Here is a 20,204-nt window from a genome sequence, read left to right as displayed (position 1 = left end):
TACCACAGCACTGCTTTTTGGCAAAGGTTTCTCAAACATTTCATTTCCGCAGCGATGTGCTTTTTTTATACTTACAGTACTAATGATACTGATGATTCTGGAGAACAGCAGCAGACTATTACACGGAACATACAAAGTTTAGGCTAGAGGGTAACCATGGTTTTTAACTTTTTACTCACAGGTAGAAAGTTAATCATTATTAGGGTCCCCATCAAGTCATGAAAGCTATGGTATAGTAAATAAAAAATGGTTAAAAATGGTAGTACTTTTTAGTTCAGTAAACATCTGTTTATAGGAAGGGAATTTGATTCTAGCATTAACCCTTCGGGTGTGATCCATAAGGATACTCCAAGGCCTGGTCATAAACATAAGCAATGATGTTATAAGGGTATTAATAGTTTTGTAAATAATGATGAAAACATCCAATGCTTCCTTTTCCTGCGTTACAACTTTTTTTCCTTCAACACACTCTTTGAAAATAAGATTATTTAATTTTGACAACGTATTGTAAAGAAGCCACTAAAACAATGGTGGCACTACGCCTCCAATGCTTCCAAAGCCAGACACTGAAAAGTCCTTCATTACGATAACACAAAATAATCAATAGCAGCATCACAACGGTTAATCTCAGCATTTTTTTGTATTGTTGTTTACAGTCCAAAACATAAAAATATCTATAACAAAATATAAAATGAGGTAGTTTTATTTCCCCCCCCAACACTAAATCTCAGCCCAATCCCAAACCAAATAATACTAGATCTACAAAAAAAAAAATACAAAAATGGCAACACTGCAATATTCCACCCCTCCCATAAAAAAAGACTTAAAGGTCTGTAAACAGCAACAAAATGCAAGAACTGCATTTACGTTTGTGCACCCGTGTTGAAGATAATACATTCAACTCTGTCAGGAAATAAATAGATAAGAAAAAGAGGTTTTTTTTGTTTAGTTTTTTACAAAAATCTTATTATTTTTTTTTTTCTTTCTTTTGTCTGATCCCATCACGGGTTTCACATTGTCTCTTTTTTTTTTTTTTGCTTTTCAGATGACCCAGAAGCAGTCTTTCCCTTCTGTGGTTACCATTCAACTTGACCTCGCTTTAAAGCTTCACTCTTTGCTCAGGCTTGTTTTGCACGAGTGTAGAAAGGCTTTGAAAAGCAGGGGTAGTTGTTCAAGGGGCACATTCACCAGCTTCCCTGAAAGAGGAAAAAAAAACGTCAAAAATGTTCAGCTACTGTATATCAGGGCAAGGCAAAATACGTTTTAGATCTCTTGCTAAGCTATAACTCCCACAAACGGCTCAATACCTGTTAAGGAGCCATGTTTGAAACCAGGAAGCCCCACCTGTTAACCCCAATAATATAGACTTGGGCAGCAGGTAGCTCACTAGCCAGAATAAAATTCCATGTAGAATAGTTCGGATTGTGAGCCTTACCAGCGATGTAGCGAACCTCTGGCAGACACATCATCAAGTCCGGGAATCTGTTGGGCTGGTGCGGGTACCGATACTCTGTGAAGTCTTGGCACACATACCAGTACCTCTTGTTTAGCTGCTCCAGTTGGGAAACACTGCTTAGACCCTGGATATCTGGTGGACGATATTGACATCATTAAAGTCAATTTATCAGAATGATATGAGCATCGGTAAAAGAAAGAAAACCGTTAAAAAGGAAGCATTTTTTATAATCGCTAATGGGAATTTTGGGTAAATCAGGAGTTAGTTTGAGAGTCTTTGGTTGAGCATTCCTCCTTCCAGACTTCATTTATCGTTATAAAGGGCCAACACCACAAGAGTTGGCGTGCAGAATGCATATTTAAACCGGGGAGATTATTCAAGATCTCTTGCCTCGTAACCTGTGCATTATACTGTGCATTTTTAATAAAAATTCAGTTTTGCACATAACGTGTTTTTATATGTTCTATTATACAAAAAAAGACACTTTCCTTTGTTGGCATTACATTTCTTTATAAATCTTAGCAATATAGGGGTGAAAATACATTTTTGGTAAAGGCACTTAAGGTAACTTGCAGAATGCCTTAATAAAACAGATAATAGGTAAAATATATATATTTATTTATATATATAATTTATAAATGTCGTACACTGTATGGCCACTGCATTTATCTACAGGCGTCAACAGCCGTAGATAAAGTGGGAACAGCTGGTGATCCGTCACAAAATCCTTATCTGGATAGGAATAATCTATCACTGTGGCTCTAACCTGCTATATTTGTTAGATGGCGTGTGTTCTGGCCTTGGTGTCTGTATTTAAAAGCTATTAAAATTTATTTAATAAATGTTAGCCCATTCTATCTTTGCTTTGTATTTTTTTTCCAAACCAATATAAGCTTAATTTAAATGAAATTCAATTCTAAATATATATTTTTTTTATGCTCTCCTGTTTTGATATTGTGAAAGCTGTAGTGTTTTAACAATGTTTAAAGCACCTTGATTCAGGAAGTTGATGGCTTTCATGCAAACATATTCTTCATTGCTGACTTTCAGTTGACTAAACTTGCGGTAAAGGTATATAAGCCGCTCCATTACTTCCATGCCTTCCTCGCTGAACCTGGAACAACACATTTCTTTAGTTGGAAGCTCTACCTAGTAGAACAATGTACCGTCCAAAATTACATTTTATGACAAATAAGCTCCGACGTAGGTTTTGAAAACAAAAATGAATTTTAATAAAATTAGTCAACAGATTATTGTGTTTATAAAATAGCCTTTTCTTTGTGTGGATTAACTGCATTTTCTATTTATAAAATTTAGCTTGCGTATATTATGAAAAATGCAGCTTCTTTTGATGCAAGACCAACAAAGTAGGGTTGATTTTACATCCTTAGCACCATTAGCCACCAATATTACAGGCCATATATGTCCCAGCAAAAAATAACTACTATACCCCCCCCCCCCGACAGAAAATACTCTCGGAGCTCAGAATGTTGGTAGGTGTGAGTGTTTACAGGCCAAAAAGTCACAATGTGTGTATAAAACCAAAAATGTGTTCCACTTAAGACTCCACTAGAGTATGTTAAGCAAGTAAACCTTAGTAGATCTGTCATTTCATTATTCACTCTTAAGGTGTTTTTTGTTCACTTTCTATGGCTGGCAACAAGTTATGGATGCCTGTATCACATGACAATTAAGTTTTCCCAGCTTAAGTTTTATTAAGGAATTATTTCTGGAAAAGGTTTGGTCCTTCAAGAGTACTAGGAATAATGTCTCTAATACTGCCCTTTAGTTATTAAAGCGTCTTTGAATTGCTTACCTGCTTAGCTATCTCCCTGAAAGTTGCTAAATGTAGTAAACCCCTCTTCCAGCACAATAATATAAGGTGTGCCGAATGTATTTTACATTTGTAAGCAAGATATGGCAGGTGCAGCAGATACAGAACATGCAGGTGCCACACAGCCTATGCCAAGGCTGGACTTTATCCAAGACAGTTGCCAGAATTCATTGGATCTAATCAGAATACTAGGCTTCCCATTCCGCTACTTTTCATGAAAAATCCTCTCCCGTAAGGAGTGCAAGTTATAGTAAGAAAATATTCAGCCCTTTTTTCTTGGTTTGTTCGAAACATAGAGGATAACAGGTACGCAAGACTGGGAACGAGCCGGATTCAAATCCTTCTCATCAAAAGAGCCATTGAACCCCTATAGCAACACACACTTCACTAATCAATAACACTGCCTTTGAGTTTACAAACTCTTGCCGTTGGTTGATGTATGGTTGGTTGATGTATGGTGTTGCCAAATCCATGCCAAATCATGTACACGATTGTGTCTTTTGAATATGTGAATAAGTACCATGAAAATGTAATGAATCTTTAAAAAAAAAAAAGAACAATCAGTTCTAGGACTATTTGAATAGCGAGCCGGGACATTCAGTTTTTGCAACAAATAATGTTGTGTTGGTTGCAAATGGAATAAATCCTACTTGAGATGTAGGAGTCGGCGGGTCCACAGCTAACGAGGCTCAGATGACTTGTGGGTGTATAAGCTCGTTAGCGGACTGGCCCGAGTTGGAGAAAGGCTGGTGCAGCTGTGCATGAATACACAGCCAGTTCTAAATCACACTGCAGACCAATATCCGATAAAGGAACACAATTCATAAATCACCTTTCACATTACAGCAGATAAGGGACAGGCCGGTATTTCTATCAAAGGCCCCGGCTCTTGCCTGTTAATTAATGGTTAAGTTGTCAGGGATCATTGTTGCAAAATTATTTTACAGTAATGTGACACTTGAACTTTAGCGGTGCGGTAGGGGTAAGAGGGAGGGTAACATGGCACGGCTGTTCTCAGAGCATTTGCCATTTAACTCCCCGATTTCTGAGTAGATTTAACACGTGGCAAAAGGATATTCCACTTTTAGATATATGAATTTCAAAAAAAACCAAAACTTTTTTTGAAAACACAGCAATAAAAAAAGAAAACAAAAAAATGCAGGGCTTCATAACGGGGGTGGGGGGTATTAACCCTTTTTATGTTTCATCCCTCCTCTGGTTTTCTTCTTCTCCTTATATGAGTTAGATAGTAGCGCTGCAACTAGCCCTTATTGATTGTGGACACTTGGGGGATTCAATGGAAAGAAAACTCTATGGATTCCCCCACTGTCAGAAGATATATTGATGTTTGGAAAAGTAGGAAGAAGGTGAGGCAACTTTTCAAGTATGTATCTCAATTTACCAACCCAGAGCGTGGCCTCTGGCATAGGACACAAGTAGGCATGGTTTGATCTTCCATAATTTACCATGATATGCCCTCACCGACTTTTGGGGAGACACTGGGGACATGGTATATGCTGCTGGATTCTATACTGTTATTGCACTATATATCATGATGGTTCCATTGTATTGTTTATTGTTATATATATATATATATATATATATATATATATAATCTTAATCCCAACTAACCTGTGCAACTCGTCCTCCGAAGGAGAGTATTTGGAGGTAACGTCAGCCAAGTCCCCGAAGATCTGCTTGCTATACGTGGTGAGTGAAGATAACAGTATTAGCTCCTGCCAAGTAGTGCTGAGCAGGCAAGTATAATCCTTTATGGACAGATCGCAGAAAAATGGCAGCTTTTTCACCCATGTGATCTGCCGAAACAGCAGCTCATCTGCAAGTCGGCACAGCAGGGCAAACAGTTCAGACTGGGTCACTTTGTACCTGTAAGGAAAATACATTAACATGTCAAAAAATGTCAATATTTAAGTTTTAAAAAAACTTTCATAAAAAGAAATGTATTCTTGTACATTATTGTACTGTATCCGACAGCATCTTACAGAAAAACAATCTTAAACTTCCTAATACTACATGCACTATATATCTGTTATTAATGACCTATAGCTAACAATATCATGTATAGCAAATTTTAACAAAAACATTCTCTTGGCCCATGTACTTCTAGTAGACATTGTGGAATAATGTCTAATATTTTAAAGATAACTGACTGCAGTGACACCATGTGGAGAAGGTTTCAGCTAAATTGTGTTTTTTCCACCAGTTATTTAAATCATAAAAATATAGAATTGTTTTAGTGTTTGGTGTGGTTCCTTTAAAACGGAAAAACATCTTCGGGGTGTTCCTTTACAAAATTTAAAGTTTAGACATTTAACTTTTTGGGGTATTATGCCTATTAAGATAAATGGATATTTTGTATTGTTAACCTGATCTTAAGCAGTGATTTTTTTTTTCATTCTTTTACATTTTTGTTTTTATTAATCAAATAGTGTTTTTCCTATTCCGATTCTCTTCTTCAAATACCGTTATTAGACTTACGCATTCGGATTAGTAAGATATTTAAAATAAGACTTTCACAAAACGAGCTGCCAATTTTTGCTATCTGTATTTCTGTTGCTTTCGCTACCTTCAGCTCTCACTCTCTCATTCACTCTCTCAAGCTCGGTGTCAATGTCTCCCTACCTTCGCAGACTGCTTCAGTGTCCCATCTCCTTTACCAATCGGAGGAATGGGAGAGAGGCTGTCCCTGTGGTGCGCACGATGGCTCTGCCCTTTTGCCAAAGTAATTCAGGGGGCCAGAATACCGCAGACGGATTCACGGAGATAGAGAAGTGTTTCTGCACCTCTTTTTCCCCGAGAATCGGTCTGCAATATTCTGGCTTCTTGGTGTACTTCTGCAAAAAGGCAAAGTGACAGCACGCACCACAGGGACAGCTGATACCGTAGAGAAGTGGGTGAAGAAAGAAGACTGAAGAAGAGGCAAGAAGTGGTTGGTGGTGAAGGTAGGGAGACATTGAGAGAGAGAGAGAGAGTGAATGAAAGTGTGAGGAAGCATGATGTGAACAACAACAAATTTCATTTCTGAACAGAAAAGGCCCTCAGAACTTTGTACGAACTGAAAGGACAGGAAACAAAATATATTTTGTCTGAGAACGAATGGACCGAAAATGAAACAAAAAAAAAAATTTTTGAAACGTTTTTTGGTCCAGTTATAAAATTATAAAGCTGAATGCAGTTAATCACAAAATAATGTAATTATTATATTTTATTATATATTTTAATTTATACACAATATTCATATAATTATGTTTTATTCATAGATTTCATTAAACTGAGAACGTTATCACCGTAAAACAATGATAATTGGATATGGTAGACAGCAAAGAAACTGAAATAAAGGACAAACGTACCCATCTTCAATTAACATTGGTGTGTTGAGTGGTTCCATATCCTCAGCTGACAGCAGCTGGTTGATGAGGGTTAGTGACTGTGGGTCTAAACTTCGAGTTTGTGATGGGATCAGACCCGAATGGGCAGAATAACTGAAGAGATGAGGTAGATACTGGTAGTGCGTAGAGCTTGGGGTCCCCAAATATTGGTCCCGAAGAGCGCTATATCCATTTAATTCCATCGATCTACTGCAAGGGGACAGGGAAAAAATGGAACATTCAATAAAGGAAAAAACATAAATGAATGCTCCTTAATCATCAAAAAACCTTAACGCAGAAAACATTCCAGCAGATAGCAATAAATATTTTTTAAGACTTTATTCTGTGTATAAACGAAACTTTGAGACGTCCTCTGTGACAGCCTATGAACCCCACCTGGATGAGGGTGTAGATACTGGGGAGGGCTGATTACTCTCAGAGACTCCATTCCCTGGAGAGCTATGGTCACTGTCCCCATTGTTACTCCATGATGTGTTGGCTTCCTCTTCAAATTCCTGGCCAGACATTATTCGTTCAATCTCCTCATCTGAGATCTGTTAAAAAAATTATTATTCCAAACGGTCATATACACAGCTTAACGTATGATTAAATTTTTTCTGATCACTGTCGTTATTTTAAAGATACCGTATTTAAAACTAATGCACCGTTAGGTAGCAGAAAAAGTCGGTGGCAAAAAGTACCTGCTTATTACTTTCTAGTGCAGACAGACTCTCTACAAGAAGGAATCACCAATATACTGTATACGGTGAAGGTGTTTTTGTAATACAAGTGTATCGCTTGCAATTTGCTTCCTATCATACGGCTTTATTAAGTAGCCTATTACTATTACTGTTAATTACTATTTACAGTAAACTGGAGATGCAAAGAATATACATCTTTCTTCTTGGGCAGTGCTGTATTCAGTATATACATTATCATTGACAAAACCTGGTTTGATCTCATTATGCTTCCTTTATCTGCAGACCATTGTGGTCAGTTGTGTAATAATTTTGTTGTCAATTTGGGTGGCTTTCCCTGCTCAAGCCACATATTGGACGGATTCTTTATGGAAATGCTAATTACGTTTCTGCATAGACTTTCATTAGTCAGGCTGGGTGTTAACCAATGAGTTACTCTGTTTTATTTTATTGAAAACAAGTTTTTAAGCTGATACTAGTAAACAATTTCCTATTTAAGGATAGCGGTGGGATGCATTGTAAAACCCTGTGTACAATTCCTAATATATCACATCAACCAAAGTCTTTTGGAACATTTTATATATGAATAAAAATAATAAAATAATATATAAAATATATTATAATAAAATAAATAAAAAAAATTAAAAAAAAAACCACACCAATTTTTTTGGAAAATGTATATTTCCTCTCATACTAATAATTTGGTGCCACTTCCACCTTAAGGAGGGCTAGGGAGCAGAGACTGCAAACCGAAACACAGAATGCAGGGTAAAGCTCCTGATAATTTCAAAGAAAATGAAGAAAATATGTTGTGTGCTCCAATTTACAATTTAATCTAACATATAGAGTTATATATAAAAAATGAGCACTATGTATAATATTATTGTCTATTGATACCAGAATATAGTTCTAAACTGAAGGAAATTACATAGCATCACTTACGTTAATACAGACATAATACATTAATATCATTATTATACTGTAGTATTCAGTAGTTCCACAAGAGGGAGCTAGAGGACTGTGAATTCCGCAAGGTACCTATCAGAGACGTTTGCAACACACTTAACCATTTCTGAGAATGCAGGGGTATTCTCTATGGTCACTGCTCTACATTTAGTACTTTGTCAAAGAACTGTTCTGTATAAATATGTTTATTAAAATAGATTGTAAGCTAGTTTGAACATAGCCATCCTTACTTTTTTTCTGAAGTCCAAACTGTTATGTTATGCACTACTTTGTACTGTTTACCGATTGAACAGCGCTGCAGAATATGAGGGTGCTATATACATCAATAAATAATAACGTTCCCACCTGCACAGGTCCAATGCTCTTGTTCCTGCCCCCCGGCATCCCATCTTCTCTGATTGCTAGGGGAAAAAACAAACTTAATCAGACCAACATATCGGAATTTCTAGTGTAGGAAAATCAAAGCAACTAATTATGTGCTGGAATGGTTAGAAGGGTGAGAGGTAGTTTTCATTATTGAGAAAAACTGGAAGGGGAAAAAATCTAAACTATCCTAGCTACCAGAAGTTACTATTCAATGATAAAGTTAATAGTTCTGCCATTATTTGGTGTGTGAATAGTTTGTGTTTTCTGATTATCACAGGTAATTGAGCTGACTCCAGTTTGTCAACAAACACTAGGAAAAACCTTATATTCCACATGACCACCAGTTGGGAACATTCAGCTATACCGCGGAATCGTATATTTTTTTTGTAGCAATGCACCTTTTTGCTTAAATATACACATGTATTTGGATTTCTAACCCACGCACCTATGAAAAATCAACATGGACATAAAATTCATGTAAACTACATCATGACTAGGTACGCAGAGTTACTTGCCCTTCTGAACAGAGTGTTAAACTGCTTAATACTAATCTGCCACCTCTGCTGTGACGCAATGCCCCTCTACATATCAAAGACACAATATGCTAGTCATAAATTGTAGTGGCACCTCGCACCTTCCTGCCTTGTGACCTTGGTGAATACAGTACAAATATGGCAACTTGGCATATGGTTTTGGAGGCTCCCGAAGCTCTGGTAATATCTGGTAAAGCTGTGTCACTCAAAGGTCGAGACACGACCCTCGGGATGCTTCAACGGTCACCAATTAATAATGGTTGGGCGCAGTCCCATTTTAAAACTAACGTGCTGTCATGTCATTGCCGTTTAACATGATGGCACATGAGGTTCAACTACTAATTGACCTAAACTGACAAAGCAGTCGTTACTAAAATCCATACTCTTGTATGAAATTATTTTCTGTATTAATCTCTACTATTTGTCCTCCATTAAACATTTCATAACTTTTCTGCCATGTATGTGAATCCTCAGGAGACTGTTTAAGACCTCCCTCTGATCTTTGGAACTGCTCAAGTAGGATTGATACAAGAACTTCGGCTTCTGTTAAAAAAAAAAAAAAAGAAAAAAAAAAAAACTTTTTTTTTTTCTTAAGGAATGTCTTTTTTTTCCTCCACCACAATTAAACAAAGGGAGAGGTTTGTTTGTCCACAGCTTCTCCTGGGGATTAATCTTTGAAGTATCTGATTGCAGTTCAAAAGCCTGTTTACCGCTTGTCAATCCTGAGGGAGGATACCCCTTCATTTCAATTGTAATGAAAACAGGCGGCTATTGTACAAATCAAACTAATCACTATCTGATGTAAGACTGCAGATTCCCATGGCTTTCAATGATACAGTAAACCTAAATTCAAGGTGCTCCCTGGTGGACCCTGGGTGGTGGTCGGATATTCTCTGAATGTCCATGTGCTGTGTATCGGAGTCAATAAGTTTCCTAAATTCTATGGTACTGGATTCCATAGAAATCAAACATTGACTGAATGTTTCTCAATCGGGGGGGGGGGGGGGGGCTGTGACGTAGCCTATAATGCCTACAAAATGCTTGCTGTGCCAACAGCTGCATCAAATTGGAGTTTATTCACTAAATCGGATGTTTAAAGGAACGTTGCAGGTTCAACCAACCATGCATTATGCACACCAGATGTGCCAACTTTGGGACTAAATACATGTTACTTAGAGCCACTAACAACACAGAACCATCCCTGTGCCAATGCCAGTGAGCACCTCCTGCAACAAGAAGCTTGGTTGCGTCTGTAAAATGTAGCATCTCCAACTACGCAGGTTTTATGGTGATCTCATCGTTTCTTACAGGAGAAACTTACCATGGAAGGCCCTTCCTAATGCCAAGTAGCATCAAAGCCCCCTGTGTGGCTGCTCATCTTTGGAAAGGTAAAGCATGGCTCTTAGATATAAGATGCACCAGAATACCCACTAAGGTAGACTTGGGTTTCACAATGTACTCTAGGTAATTTGGTACTGACATCTTCCTCAAATTCTACTCCATAACCAAAATATCCTTTAAGTATTCTAAAACCCTGCAAAAAGACTAGAGAATGTTCCAACATTCTGGATCTATTCAAATAATTGTTTCCACAGAATGATCTGGTTTGTTTTCTATGTCATGTTCACTTACATTTGTGGAGCTATCACATCGAGGTTTGAATTCCCAGCCTCCCCCAAGTTATATTATTGTAGTGGTCACTATGTGTAGAGAAGTCTCTTCTATAAAGCCCAGGCCGCTGATCTGATCATCCCTATCAGTAGCTCAATTTTTGAAACTGGGTGTCAGGAGAAAGTAAAGGTTTAAATCACAGTAGCTTTGTCCACTGCGTGCCAAACACAAATGCCAAATACGGGCTGAGGTCATCTTACATGGAGATCATTATGGATTTCTTAAACTGGGAAACATCTAATGCACAGGACAATTCCATTAGTACAAAGTAATTATCATGTATCACTAACATGTAGATGACATATACCATTCCAGATATCACTAACATGTAGATGACATATACCATTCCAGATATCACTAACATGTAGATGACATATACCATTCCAGATATCACTAACATGTAGATGACATATACCATTCCTGATATCACTAACATGTAGATGACATGTACCATTCCTGATATCACTAACATGTAGATGACATGTACCATTCCTGATATCTTGATATCACAGATCACTGTTATCTCCATTCCTCTTCCAATCAAACTTAATGCTCAACATAGATATTTTTTTCATCTAAGATAATCTCCAAAACTCTAAAAACAAATATATTTAAGGTCACACACTCCCATCAACCAATTCTCAATTATATGTGGTACAAGTGTGCTATGGTTACAGCGATCACATCAATAATTGGATTATTGATTAGAACCCAGCAATTTCCATTGTCACCACCGATAGGGTACAGAGTATTAGCAGACGTTCCTTCATTAATATGTTGGAATCTCAGGAGTGCAGACAACTGAAATGCTCCGGAAATTCAACATTCACCACCTGGCTTGTAAGAGCTGAGTTCTCATTGAGTACAGTGCTGCAAAATATATATTATTATAAAAATATATAATGTTATTATATAAATAAGTAAAAACAAGTTCAATAGGGTGGAAATCATCAACATGACTCACAGCAAATCTAAAACAACTGATTTGTTGTGAGCTTCCCACAAACAGAGGAATTTACATAAGAACGTCATTGCTACGTGACTTATCAAAGTAACTGGTGACCCTGGCAAGTTGGCACTTTAAACTCATTTGTGAATAACCAAAACGTAGACCCGGGCTAGAAAAAATAGTGACATAATGACCATCATGGTACCACTGTAAGCCCTTAGCCTTGAATTATTCATCCATAATGTCACCTGTATCTTTATACCTTAACATGACCATCTTACCAGTTCTCATTTCCACTTCCATACATTATATCTATCATATGCGCACCACTTTGTCTTTACCTTTCCTATTCATCCCCATCTGAAGGCACTTGAGGAGTCGGCAGTACTGGCAGCGGTTCCTCTGCTTGCGTGACATAACGCAATTTTTGTCCCGGCTGCATCGGTACACTCTCTTGTTGCAGATGCTGCGCTTAAAGAATCCTTTGCAGCCCTCGCAGGAGATGATGCCATAATGCAGGCCCGTGGCTCGGTCGCCACAGATAAGGCACGCTCTCTGATCAACACGGTCATCTGGGAAAACATAAAAATAAACGGTATTTACAACCATTGAATCTGTGAGAATGGCATCACATATAGGTTGAGAAAAAAAATAAATAAATGTATAATTATAGGAAAAATAAAAACTAGAATAGATTGTTATAAAACGCCTCAACTATAACAGAAAGGGTTAACCACCTCTATAGCTCTATATTTTGGTAGAGAAATGGCTCTTCTAAATTTAAGACACGACCAAGGACTGATTACGGTTTGAGACTTTACGGTAGGAAAAACGGCAAACTAGATGAGCTCAATGGTTTTTATGTGCCATCAAATGCTATGTTTCTATCTCAAAGTGAGAGTGCATCCAAATGGCTTTCCACTTAGTTTATTCGACATAAATTTTTGTTGCTAGTCGGTAAATATATATATATATATATATATATATATATATATATATATATAATTTATTTTATTTATTATTATTTATTATTATTTTTATTTTATTTTATTATTATTATTTTGTGGGTTTTTTGGGTTTTTTTTTAAGTGTTTTATACTTTTGAATAACGAATAAATAAATATATATTCCCTGCTCAAATTTATTCCAAAACAAAAAGGAGAATTTACTGGGCAGATACACCCTGCTGTGAGATCCAGCACAGAGATCCGTTAAGGAGAGTCACTTTAACTGACTGAATGTGAAGCATGATTTCAGATTAAACGCAGATCCAAGATAATGAGGCTACATCTAGGTTAACGAAGTAGAAGACTTCAGTCATCATTCTGGCATTATCCTCTCTCTGCCTGACATGCCTGTCCCTGAAAATGACGGCATGCCAAGTGGGATTGTGCTCATAAAGTCGGCAGCCTAATTCTGTCGCAGTGGGAATGTTACAATCAGATGATTCCAAATCTCACATGACAGCTCTTTTAGCTCCCGGCCATACAATTTACATTCTCTGTTTTATCTAGAGAAGGGTAAAAAAAAAGCCCGTCCCTGCATGTCTTAACCTTTCGAGGGACAAATTCATATGCAGTCTATTGCATAGCTCTGGTTTTCTACCATTCTAGCATGGGAAGAGTTAACCATTTCTGGTTACAGAGGCCTGGACCTCGGAAAAGCAAAAACGCCTGCGCCAGTAAGAATGGTTTGGGGCAAATCTTAATATTTCCACACTTATTACATATTCACAAAGCTGGAATATTGTACTGCTGGCGTAGTAGATTTATGGAAAGGACTCCAGTTCGAGTTGTCTAGAACAGTTGAAAGGCTATTTGGAACAAAAAAAAATATTTCTATTAAAGCTCAGCTCTTTTTTATCACTATGTATTATCAAGGGTGAATCGCAGTAAGTCTCTCCCGCAAGAAGGACGGAGCCGACCCTGTATAATGCATTGCTTTACCAGTGAGAGAGTTGTTAGAAATCTTCCACTTTACTCTCTTGCCGGAGAAGCACACTGGGGTTTGCCCTTGATAATAAGTAATAGAAATGTTTAACTCTTCTGCAAACTCTTTAGTTAATACACCACGTTACGATATGAAACCGCTGTGAATCCAAGCTTATTTGCGGCAAACACCAGCTGCAAGCAAACAACAAGCTGTAGCCATTGAGTAAACATTTTAATCTGCCGTATTCCATGTTGACCCATGGGAACCACCTGTGCCGACAATCTTGAGTCATTATTAGAGGGAGAAGAAACACAACATATGACGATTTACAAACCATGCGCGCACCATTCATTTTTGCCAATACCGGTATTCACACCAATGTATAAATTTTAGCCAGAAATGTTTCGCACCTTTTATCGGTATACCAAAAAAATTCATTCTGAAATATAAATTCGGATTTTTTATTTTTTTTATAAACTCTTCTCAGCATTCTGACTTCCAATAGAATAAATCATGATTAAGATTTTGAGGGGGATTTAGATCGGCTCATTGAGCACTTCCAACATATAGAATACCTTTTCCAATAGAATTAACAAAAAACACACAAAACAAAAGCATTCTGTTTTGTTGACATTTTTATTTTACTTAGGAAGGGAAGAAAGGATTTTAGGAATTCCTTTCAAGAAGTAGATATGTCACAAAGCTGTCATCGGGCGCTATTTGTATCAAGGGAGGAGGAGGCACTTGACAATGCTAAGGAATCAATGGGCTAACATTCCCGGGGCCACGCTATTCACAGTTACTGTACGGATGGGGACAGCCTGGCCACCATAAAGCATGAATAGCACTAAGGAGTCAGCAACACAGGGTTAATCACTTTTTTTTCTCGGTCCCAGAACAAACTGTGAATGGGATATACATAGTAGAACATTTTTGTGGAGATAAAAGTGCACCTTTTGTTTTGAATTTAAGGGGCGAGAGAACAATGTAAATATCTTCTCAAAATGAAATAGAAATGTATATATATATATATATATATATATATATATATATATAAATAAAAGCTCACAGGGAAACAAAAGAAAGGACGAAAGAAAGAAATATACATTAAAGTATGTTTTTCCACTGAGTTTTTTCTCTAATTGGGGTATCTTGTGGTCATTGACTGCGTTTTCAGACTTGACAAAGCTTGTTTCATGCAATGAGTTTCTGAACAATAAGGTATTACCCTACATAACAGTGTCCTCATCTTACATTCACGCATGCATATTTACACAACAACACCTGCATTACTAGCACAAATGGACAGTATATATCTCTTCCTCTGTATCAAATTGGTCTCACATTTCTGTATCCAGTGACATTGTAGTCAATATAACATGCTTTCATTCTACAGATAGAACCTCCTCGCCTCTTTCTTTACAGTAAATTGGATTTTCTTGAAGATGTAAGATTGGTATGCAAGTCCAAATAAACTGATATTATTTATGGCCTCTCAGGGAGGTTGTTTGAGGTTGTCCGGGGCAGGAATGTCTGAGCAAATCAGTTTGAACATCTGATTAGGACAGTCCTCAATTCCTGCTAACTACTTTGTAGCTATAAATTTTGTAAAGTGACACATTAAGCCACAAAAAATATGTAGTTTTGGGATTAACCGTCCAGTAACATGAATTTTTTTAGGGATTTGTCTCCATTTTTCTCTAGTCTTATCGGTGGATATTTGCATCAAGAGCTCTTCTGCAGTGGAGAGGAAGACAAAATCTCAAATTTAATGTCAAAAGCACCAATTCACTCACTCCGTTGTACACATTACAGAAACTTAATGGTCAAGAAGAGTCGTAGTAATGGTGTCTCACTATAGTTCTACATGTGTTTGTATTACCTTCAAATATCCCACTTCCCATGTGTTATGTCTACTTTTGGTTGTTGGTCCCTGATTCACATGAAACGACATGGAAACAATTCAGAAACTAAGCAACAAAGAAGTGGTTGCTAAAATATTCCATTGCGATACCCGTATGACTCCTGCATCTACTGTAACTGCATTGCCCCGCCATGTACAAAGCCAAACAAATACTGTAAGGAAAGGGTATTTCAAGACTCACATCCAATATGTTGTGAGGTTTTCTATTACTACCGGGATTCTTTTTGCTCTCTAGGAAATAGATAGTAAATATCTAAAAGCAATATTACGCTACACCAACAATAGCGGATAGCGTGTACTTGTTTGCAGCTGGACCAATGCATGCCCCTACGTGGCCAATTTATTCTGACAAGTCAGGCAGCTGAACTTTGTGACAAGAAGCAAAAAGGCATAGGGATTCGGATTTTTACGAGACCCTGTAGGAATTCTAGCTGACCCTATTAAGGGTTCCCAAGGCCCTACTGATTTCCACACTCTCTCTTCTCTCTGCATATTAATAGGGTCTCCTTGTGTTATATAAGAGAGTTAGTGGTCGAAGGGGAACTGTGTTACCATTGACCTCTCTATAGCCCTTTTTTACTTTTGTATGTAAACTACCCCCTTTAACCTTGAAGTCCGGGGCTGTATGTTTACATATCTAAAAGAAACGTAACTATGGCCGTCAGAGGCTTGCAAAACAGGTTATCTCTGTGTATTGAGGGCTAATCTAGAAATAAGGATTCCTAGGAATCAATATGTTTGATGTCTTCCAAAACAATATGCAGGACAGGCCCGATGCCTCTTGGGTATGACTCTCACATAAAGCGGTGGAACCTTGCTCACAAACGGAATCCTAGAAAGCTCGTTACACACAAAATCTCAGATAACATGAGTGCTGGGGCTTGCATTTTGAAAGAAAATGTTCTTCCCAGTAACGTGCAACACACTGGTATGCAGGACCAACGTCTGCCAGCGGCAGGAGATACCCTGTGCAGGGCTATACCCATAGCTACGTATAGATCTGACACAGTCGGGAAGTCATTTCTACAGAACGTCCTGTAAGAGAGGACAGTGATAATGGCCCAAACTGGTAAATTCATCTAAATTTTGTCCCAGATTGTTCCAGTTTTGTCATATGGCACCAAGAACTTACCAACCTCTATGAGATACCATCACACTCCATAGGCTTGTTTCAGCCTCGAATACATCAATAATTCAAGCAACTGGGTACTGGATTATGTGATAAGAAATAAAATAAAAACATTATCTCACAAATCAAGTACCTCAAACAAATAACATTACCTTGTAATTATATTTATATACATACACAAAATCTATCTATCTATCTATATCTATCTATATATATTTATATACCATATTTGCTCGATTATAAGACGAGGTTTTTTTCAGAGCAAATGCTCTGAAAAATACCCCTCGTCTTATAATCGGGGTCGTCTTATAATCAGACCTCAAATAGGTCTGACTATGAGACGACTAAGATCCAGATCCCCCGCAGCTGTGTGTAGCCGGAGCAGCGTGTAGATGTCTACGCGATTCGCGTAGACAACTTACGCTGCTGCCGGAAGGAGGTGTGGCTAGCAGCAGCGGTTGTCTGCGTCCATCGCGCAGACCTTCCCCGGCTGTCAGAGATCAGAGTTCCCCGCACCGGTGCGGCACCGGCACCGGTGTGGGGAATTCTCTCTGACAGTTGGGGGAGGGCTGCGTGATGGACGCAGACAACCGCTGCTGCTAGCCACACCTCCTTCCGGCTGCAGCGTAAATTGTCTACGCTAATCACGTAGACATCTACACGCTGCTCCGACTGCATGACAGGGGAGTCAGAAGCACCGGTAAGTTGGGGGGGGGCGAGGGAGTGTTAAATGGGGGGCATAAGGCATTTCTGGAGGCAGAGTGTTCTACGAAATGCGTTTTAACCCCCTTAATGCCACTCTGCCTCCAGAAATGTCTTTCTAACTCTCTATACGCCACTCTGCCTCCTGAAATGCCTTATACCTCCCTATATGCCACTCTGCCCCATAATATGCCTTTTAACCCCCTTAATGCCAGAGTGACATATAGGGGTATAAGGCATTTCTGGGGGCAGAGTGGCACATAGGGGGTCAAAAGGCATATCATGGGGCACAGTGGCATATAGGGTTAAAAGGCATATCATGGGGCACAGTGGCATATAGGGGGTATAAGGCATTTCTGGGGCAGATGTGCATAACTGGGGGGCAGGTTGGAAAATAGAAGGAAATAAAACCAAAATATTTTTCTCAATCAAAGCTTTTATTAAAAAAAATAGTTTAGATGAATTAACATTTACTGGTAAAACTTTTTTCCTATAGGGTCGTCCTATATTCAGGCTTTTTCTTTTTTCCTAAATTAATATTCAGATTTGGGGGGTCGTCTTATAATCGAGCAAATACAGTGTGTGTGTGTGTGTATATATATATATATATATATATATACACACACACTACAAAGTATAGTTATAAAGTTTATTACATTTTTATATATATCAAGTCCAGATATAGGGTAAAAATTATACACCCTAGATGCAATTTACTTGAAATTTGATAGCATTGCTTGAAAGGCTGCAGGTGAGCTCAAACAGTATTCATATAACTGGGTTATTACTCCAAAAATCGCCCAACATCCGAAATCGATAAGCAGGGTAGCAGCTTAGTAACTTGGTAGTGTTTACGAAACGTAGTCGCGGCTTGCCTCGCCGATCGCTGAGAGGAGGATACATGTAAGACGTTTAAAAGCTGATCACGCAACAATGGTTGACAAACCCCCCCACACACACATTTAGAACTGTACCAGGAACATGTGGTGACCACAAGCTGGGGTTTATATATATATATATTTGTAGAGCTTGCTAACCCACTGAAGCACAAGTGCTAAAGCAAACACAGTTGCCGTGTGTGAAAATCACAAAGCTGGCAACTCAACCTCATCTTGAACCCTGTAGAATTTTATTGCCTCTCCCTCTGTAAACCCTCCCCCCATCGCACATTAAAGGGGGACATTGTTTCCAAAGGTCATGGTAGGGTTCCATCCACGTTCTCTTACAATATATATTCTGGAGTGACATCAGCGGTATAAATACGCACATTCTGTGTCCATGGCTTAAATGAGTCCGTACCTTTAATTACCCAGAAAACCTTTCTGCGCCGCGATTAGTAAATAAGCCTATTCAAATGACAAAAACCTGCAGGGCAAAACTAGGCAGAAGTATCAAGAGTAGAAGCAAAGCCTACAATGTGATTGCTTTTTACAGGGTTAAAATAAAGATTAATATATTTTAATATACAGCTATACGGAATATGAGAGCGCTATATAAAATAATAATAATTAGATAATGGGATTCACTCATTACACGATGACGTCGTTGGGGGAAGTTGACCTGCAAATATTAACTCACTGACACAACTACGCAATGGTAGCGAACCCCGGTATGCTTCTCCCACAGGGAGGTTGCTGCCCTACGCCCTGCATAATGCATAGCTGAATGAGATTTCTAGATTTCCATTGCTTAATTTCTAATTATTTTCCAAAGAATCAGTCTACGGGTTCCTTAGCAAGCAGTTGTTCTAAAGAATGCACTGTTTTCTGCATTTTAGGCATTGTCTAGAATTAACTAATTGAGTAGCCATTTAAGGTATAATTCTTGTATTATGCATTTAAGGAGATAAACTAAATGTATGCAAAATAAAATGGCCGTACAATTTATCAAGTTTAAAGTTCAATATTATTATTATTATCATACTTTTTTTATAAAGCTCCGACAGATTCCGCAGCGCTGTACAAGATGAACATTTTAAAAAGATAGGCTATTGATTACTTTACTTTTTGAGACAATTATTATAATAGGGAAAATAAAGTGTTTACCCCAAAAAAGGAATGTGCAATCAGAAATTTGTTTGGCCAAAATGCAAATATATCAGGAGCAGGTTTTCAGTTTAACACCGTATGTGCCAAGTCCAGGAACATTCTGTTGTGTGCTATAATTATTACATCATGTGTCAAGCTTTGCCTACGAATAGGTCATTATAAGTATGGCCCATTGTTCCAGTAACCTTGCGTTAAGATAATCCTCACAAAACAAGGCTAACACTCTTATCTCCATATTCACTCTCTTCGACCCTTTACACAATACCCTGCAAAATAGCAGAGAACGCCACTTCCTGCACTCCTAGGAACTCCACTATCACATACACAGGCTTGTGAGAAGTCAACGGTCTTATCATACATTAAATCAAAAATTGTTCCTCCCGGACCTGAATTATTTTCGTTCTCTTAGGTTACTCGCATGGCAAAGGTGCTGAAGACATTTTTCAGTTATTACATAAAGGTGGTGTCTTCTTCCGATCTTCCGATACCCATCAGCAGTATTTAGGTTTGTTTAACTGCTACAAAGGGTTGGAGATCCTTGGTCAAACCTTACAGATGTATAGGCAAATTTTAAGTAGCTAGCCACTGGCTAGATATATAGTAGACC

At 38.1% G+C, this 20,204-nt stretch overlaps 1 protein-coding gene across 1 annotated transcript in view; it reads right to left on the bottom strand.

Moving 5' to 3' along the window:
* Positions 1 to 1,107: 1,107 nt before the first annotated feature.
* The window catches only part of LOC149287600 (nuclear receptor subfamily 6 group A member 1), an 83,896-nt gene continuing 64,799 nt past the window's right edge, over positions 1,108 to 20,204 (bottom strand). The window contains exons 4-11 of the mRNA XM_089492642.1: positions 12,204 to 12,434; positions 8,689 to 8,744; positions 7,076 to 7,233; positions 6,662 to 6,889; positions 4,923 to 5,177; positions 2,449 to 2,570; positions 1,436 to 1,588; positions 1,108 to 1,196 (exon numbers count right to left, since the gene is read on the bottom strand). Coding sequence (XP_089348768.1) covers positions 1,108 to 1,196; positions 1,436 to 1,588; positions 2,449 to 2,570; positions 4,923 to 5,177; positions 6,662 to 6,889; positions 7,076 to 7,233; positions 8,689 to 8,744; positions 12,204 to 12,434 — 1,292 coding nt within the window. The remainder of the gene's footprint in view (positions 1,197 to 1,435; positions 1,589 to 2,448; positions 2,571 to 4,922; positions 5,178 to 6,661; positions 6,890 to 7,075; positions 7,234 to 8,688; positions 8,745 to 12,203; positions 12,435 to 20,204) is intronic.

The sequence above is a fragment of the Sceloporus occidentalis genome, unplaced genomic scaffold (genome assembly GCF_023333645.1).
Source record: "Sceloporus occidentalis isolate IW3139 unplaced genomic scaffold, rSceOcc1.0.p SCAF_58, whole genome shotgun sequence".
Taxonomy (NCBI): domain Eukaryota; kingdom Metazoa; phylum Chordata; class Lepidosauria; order Squamata; family Phrynosomatidae; genus Sceloporus; species Sceloporus occidentalis.
Note: the sequence above shows the minus strand (reverse complement) of the source record. Positions and strands in the feature narration are given on the sequence as shown.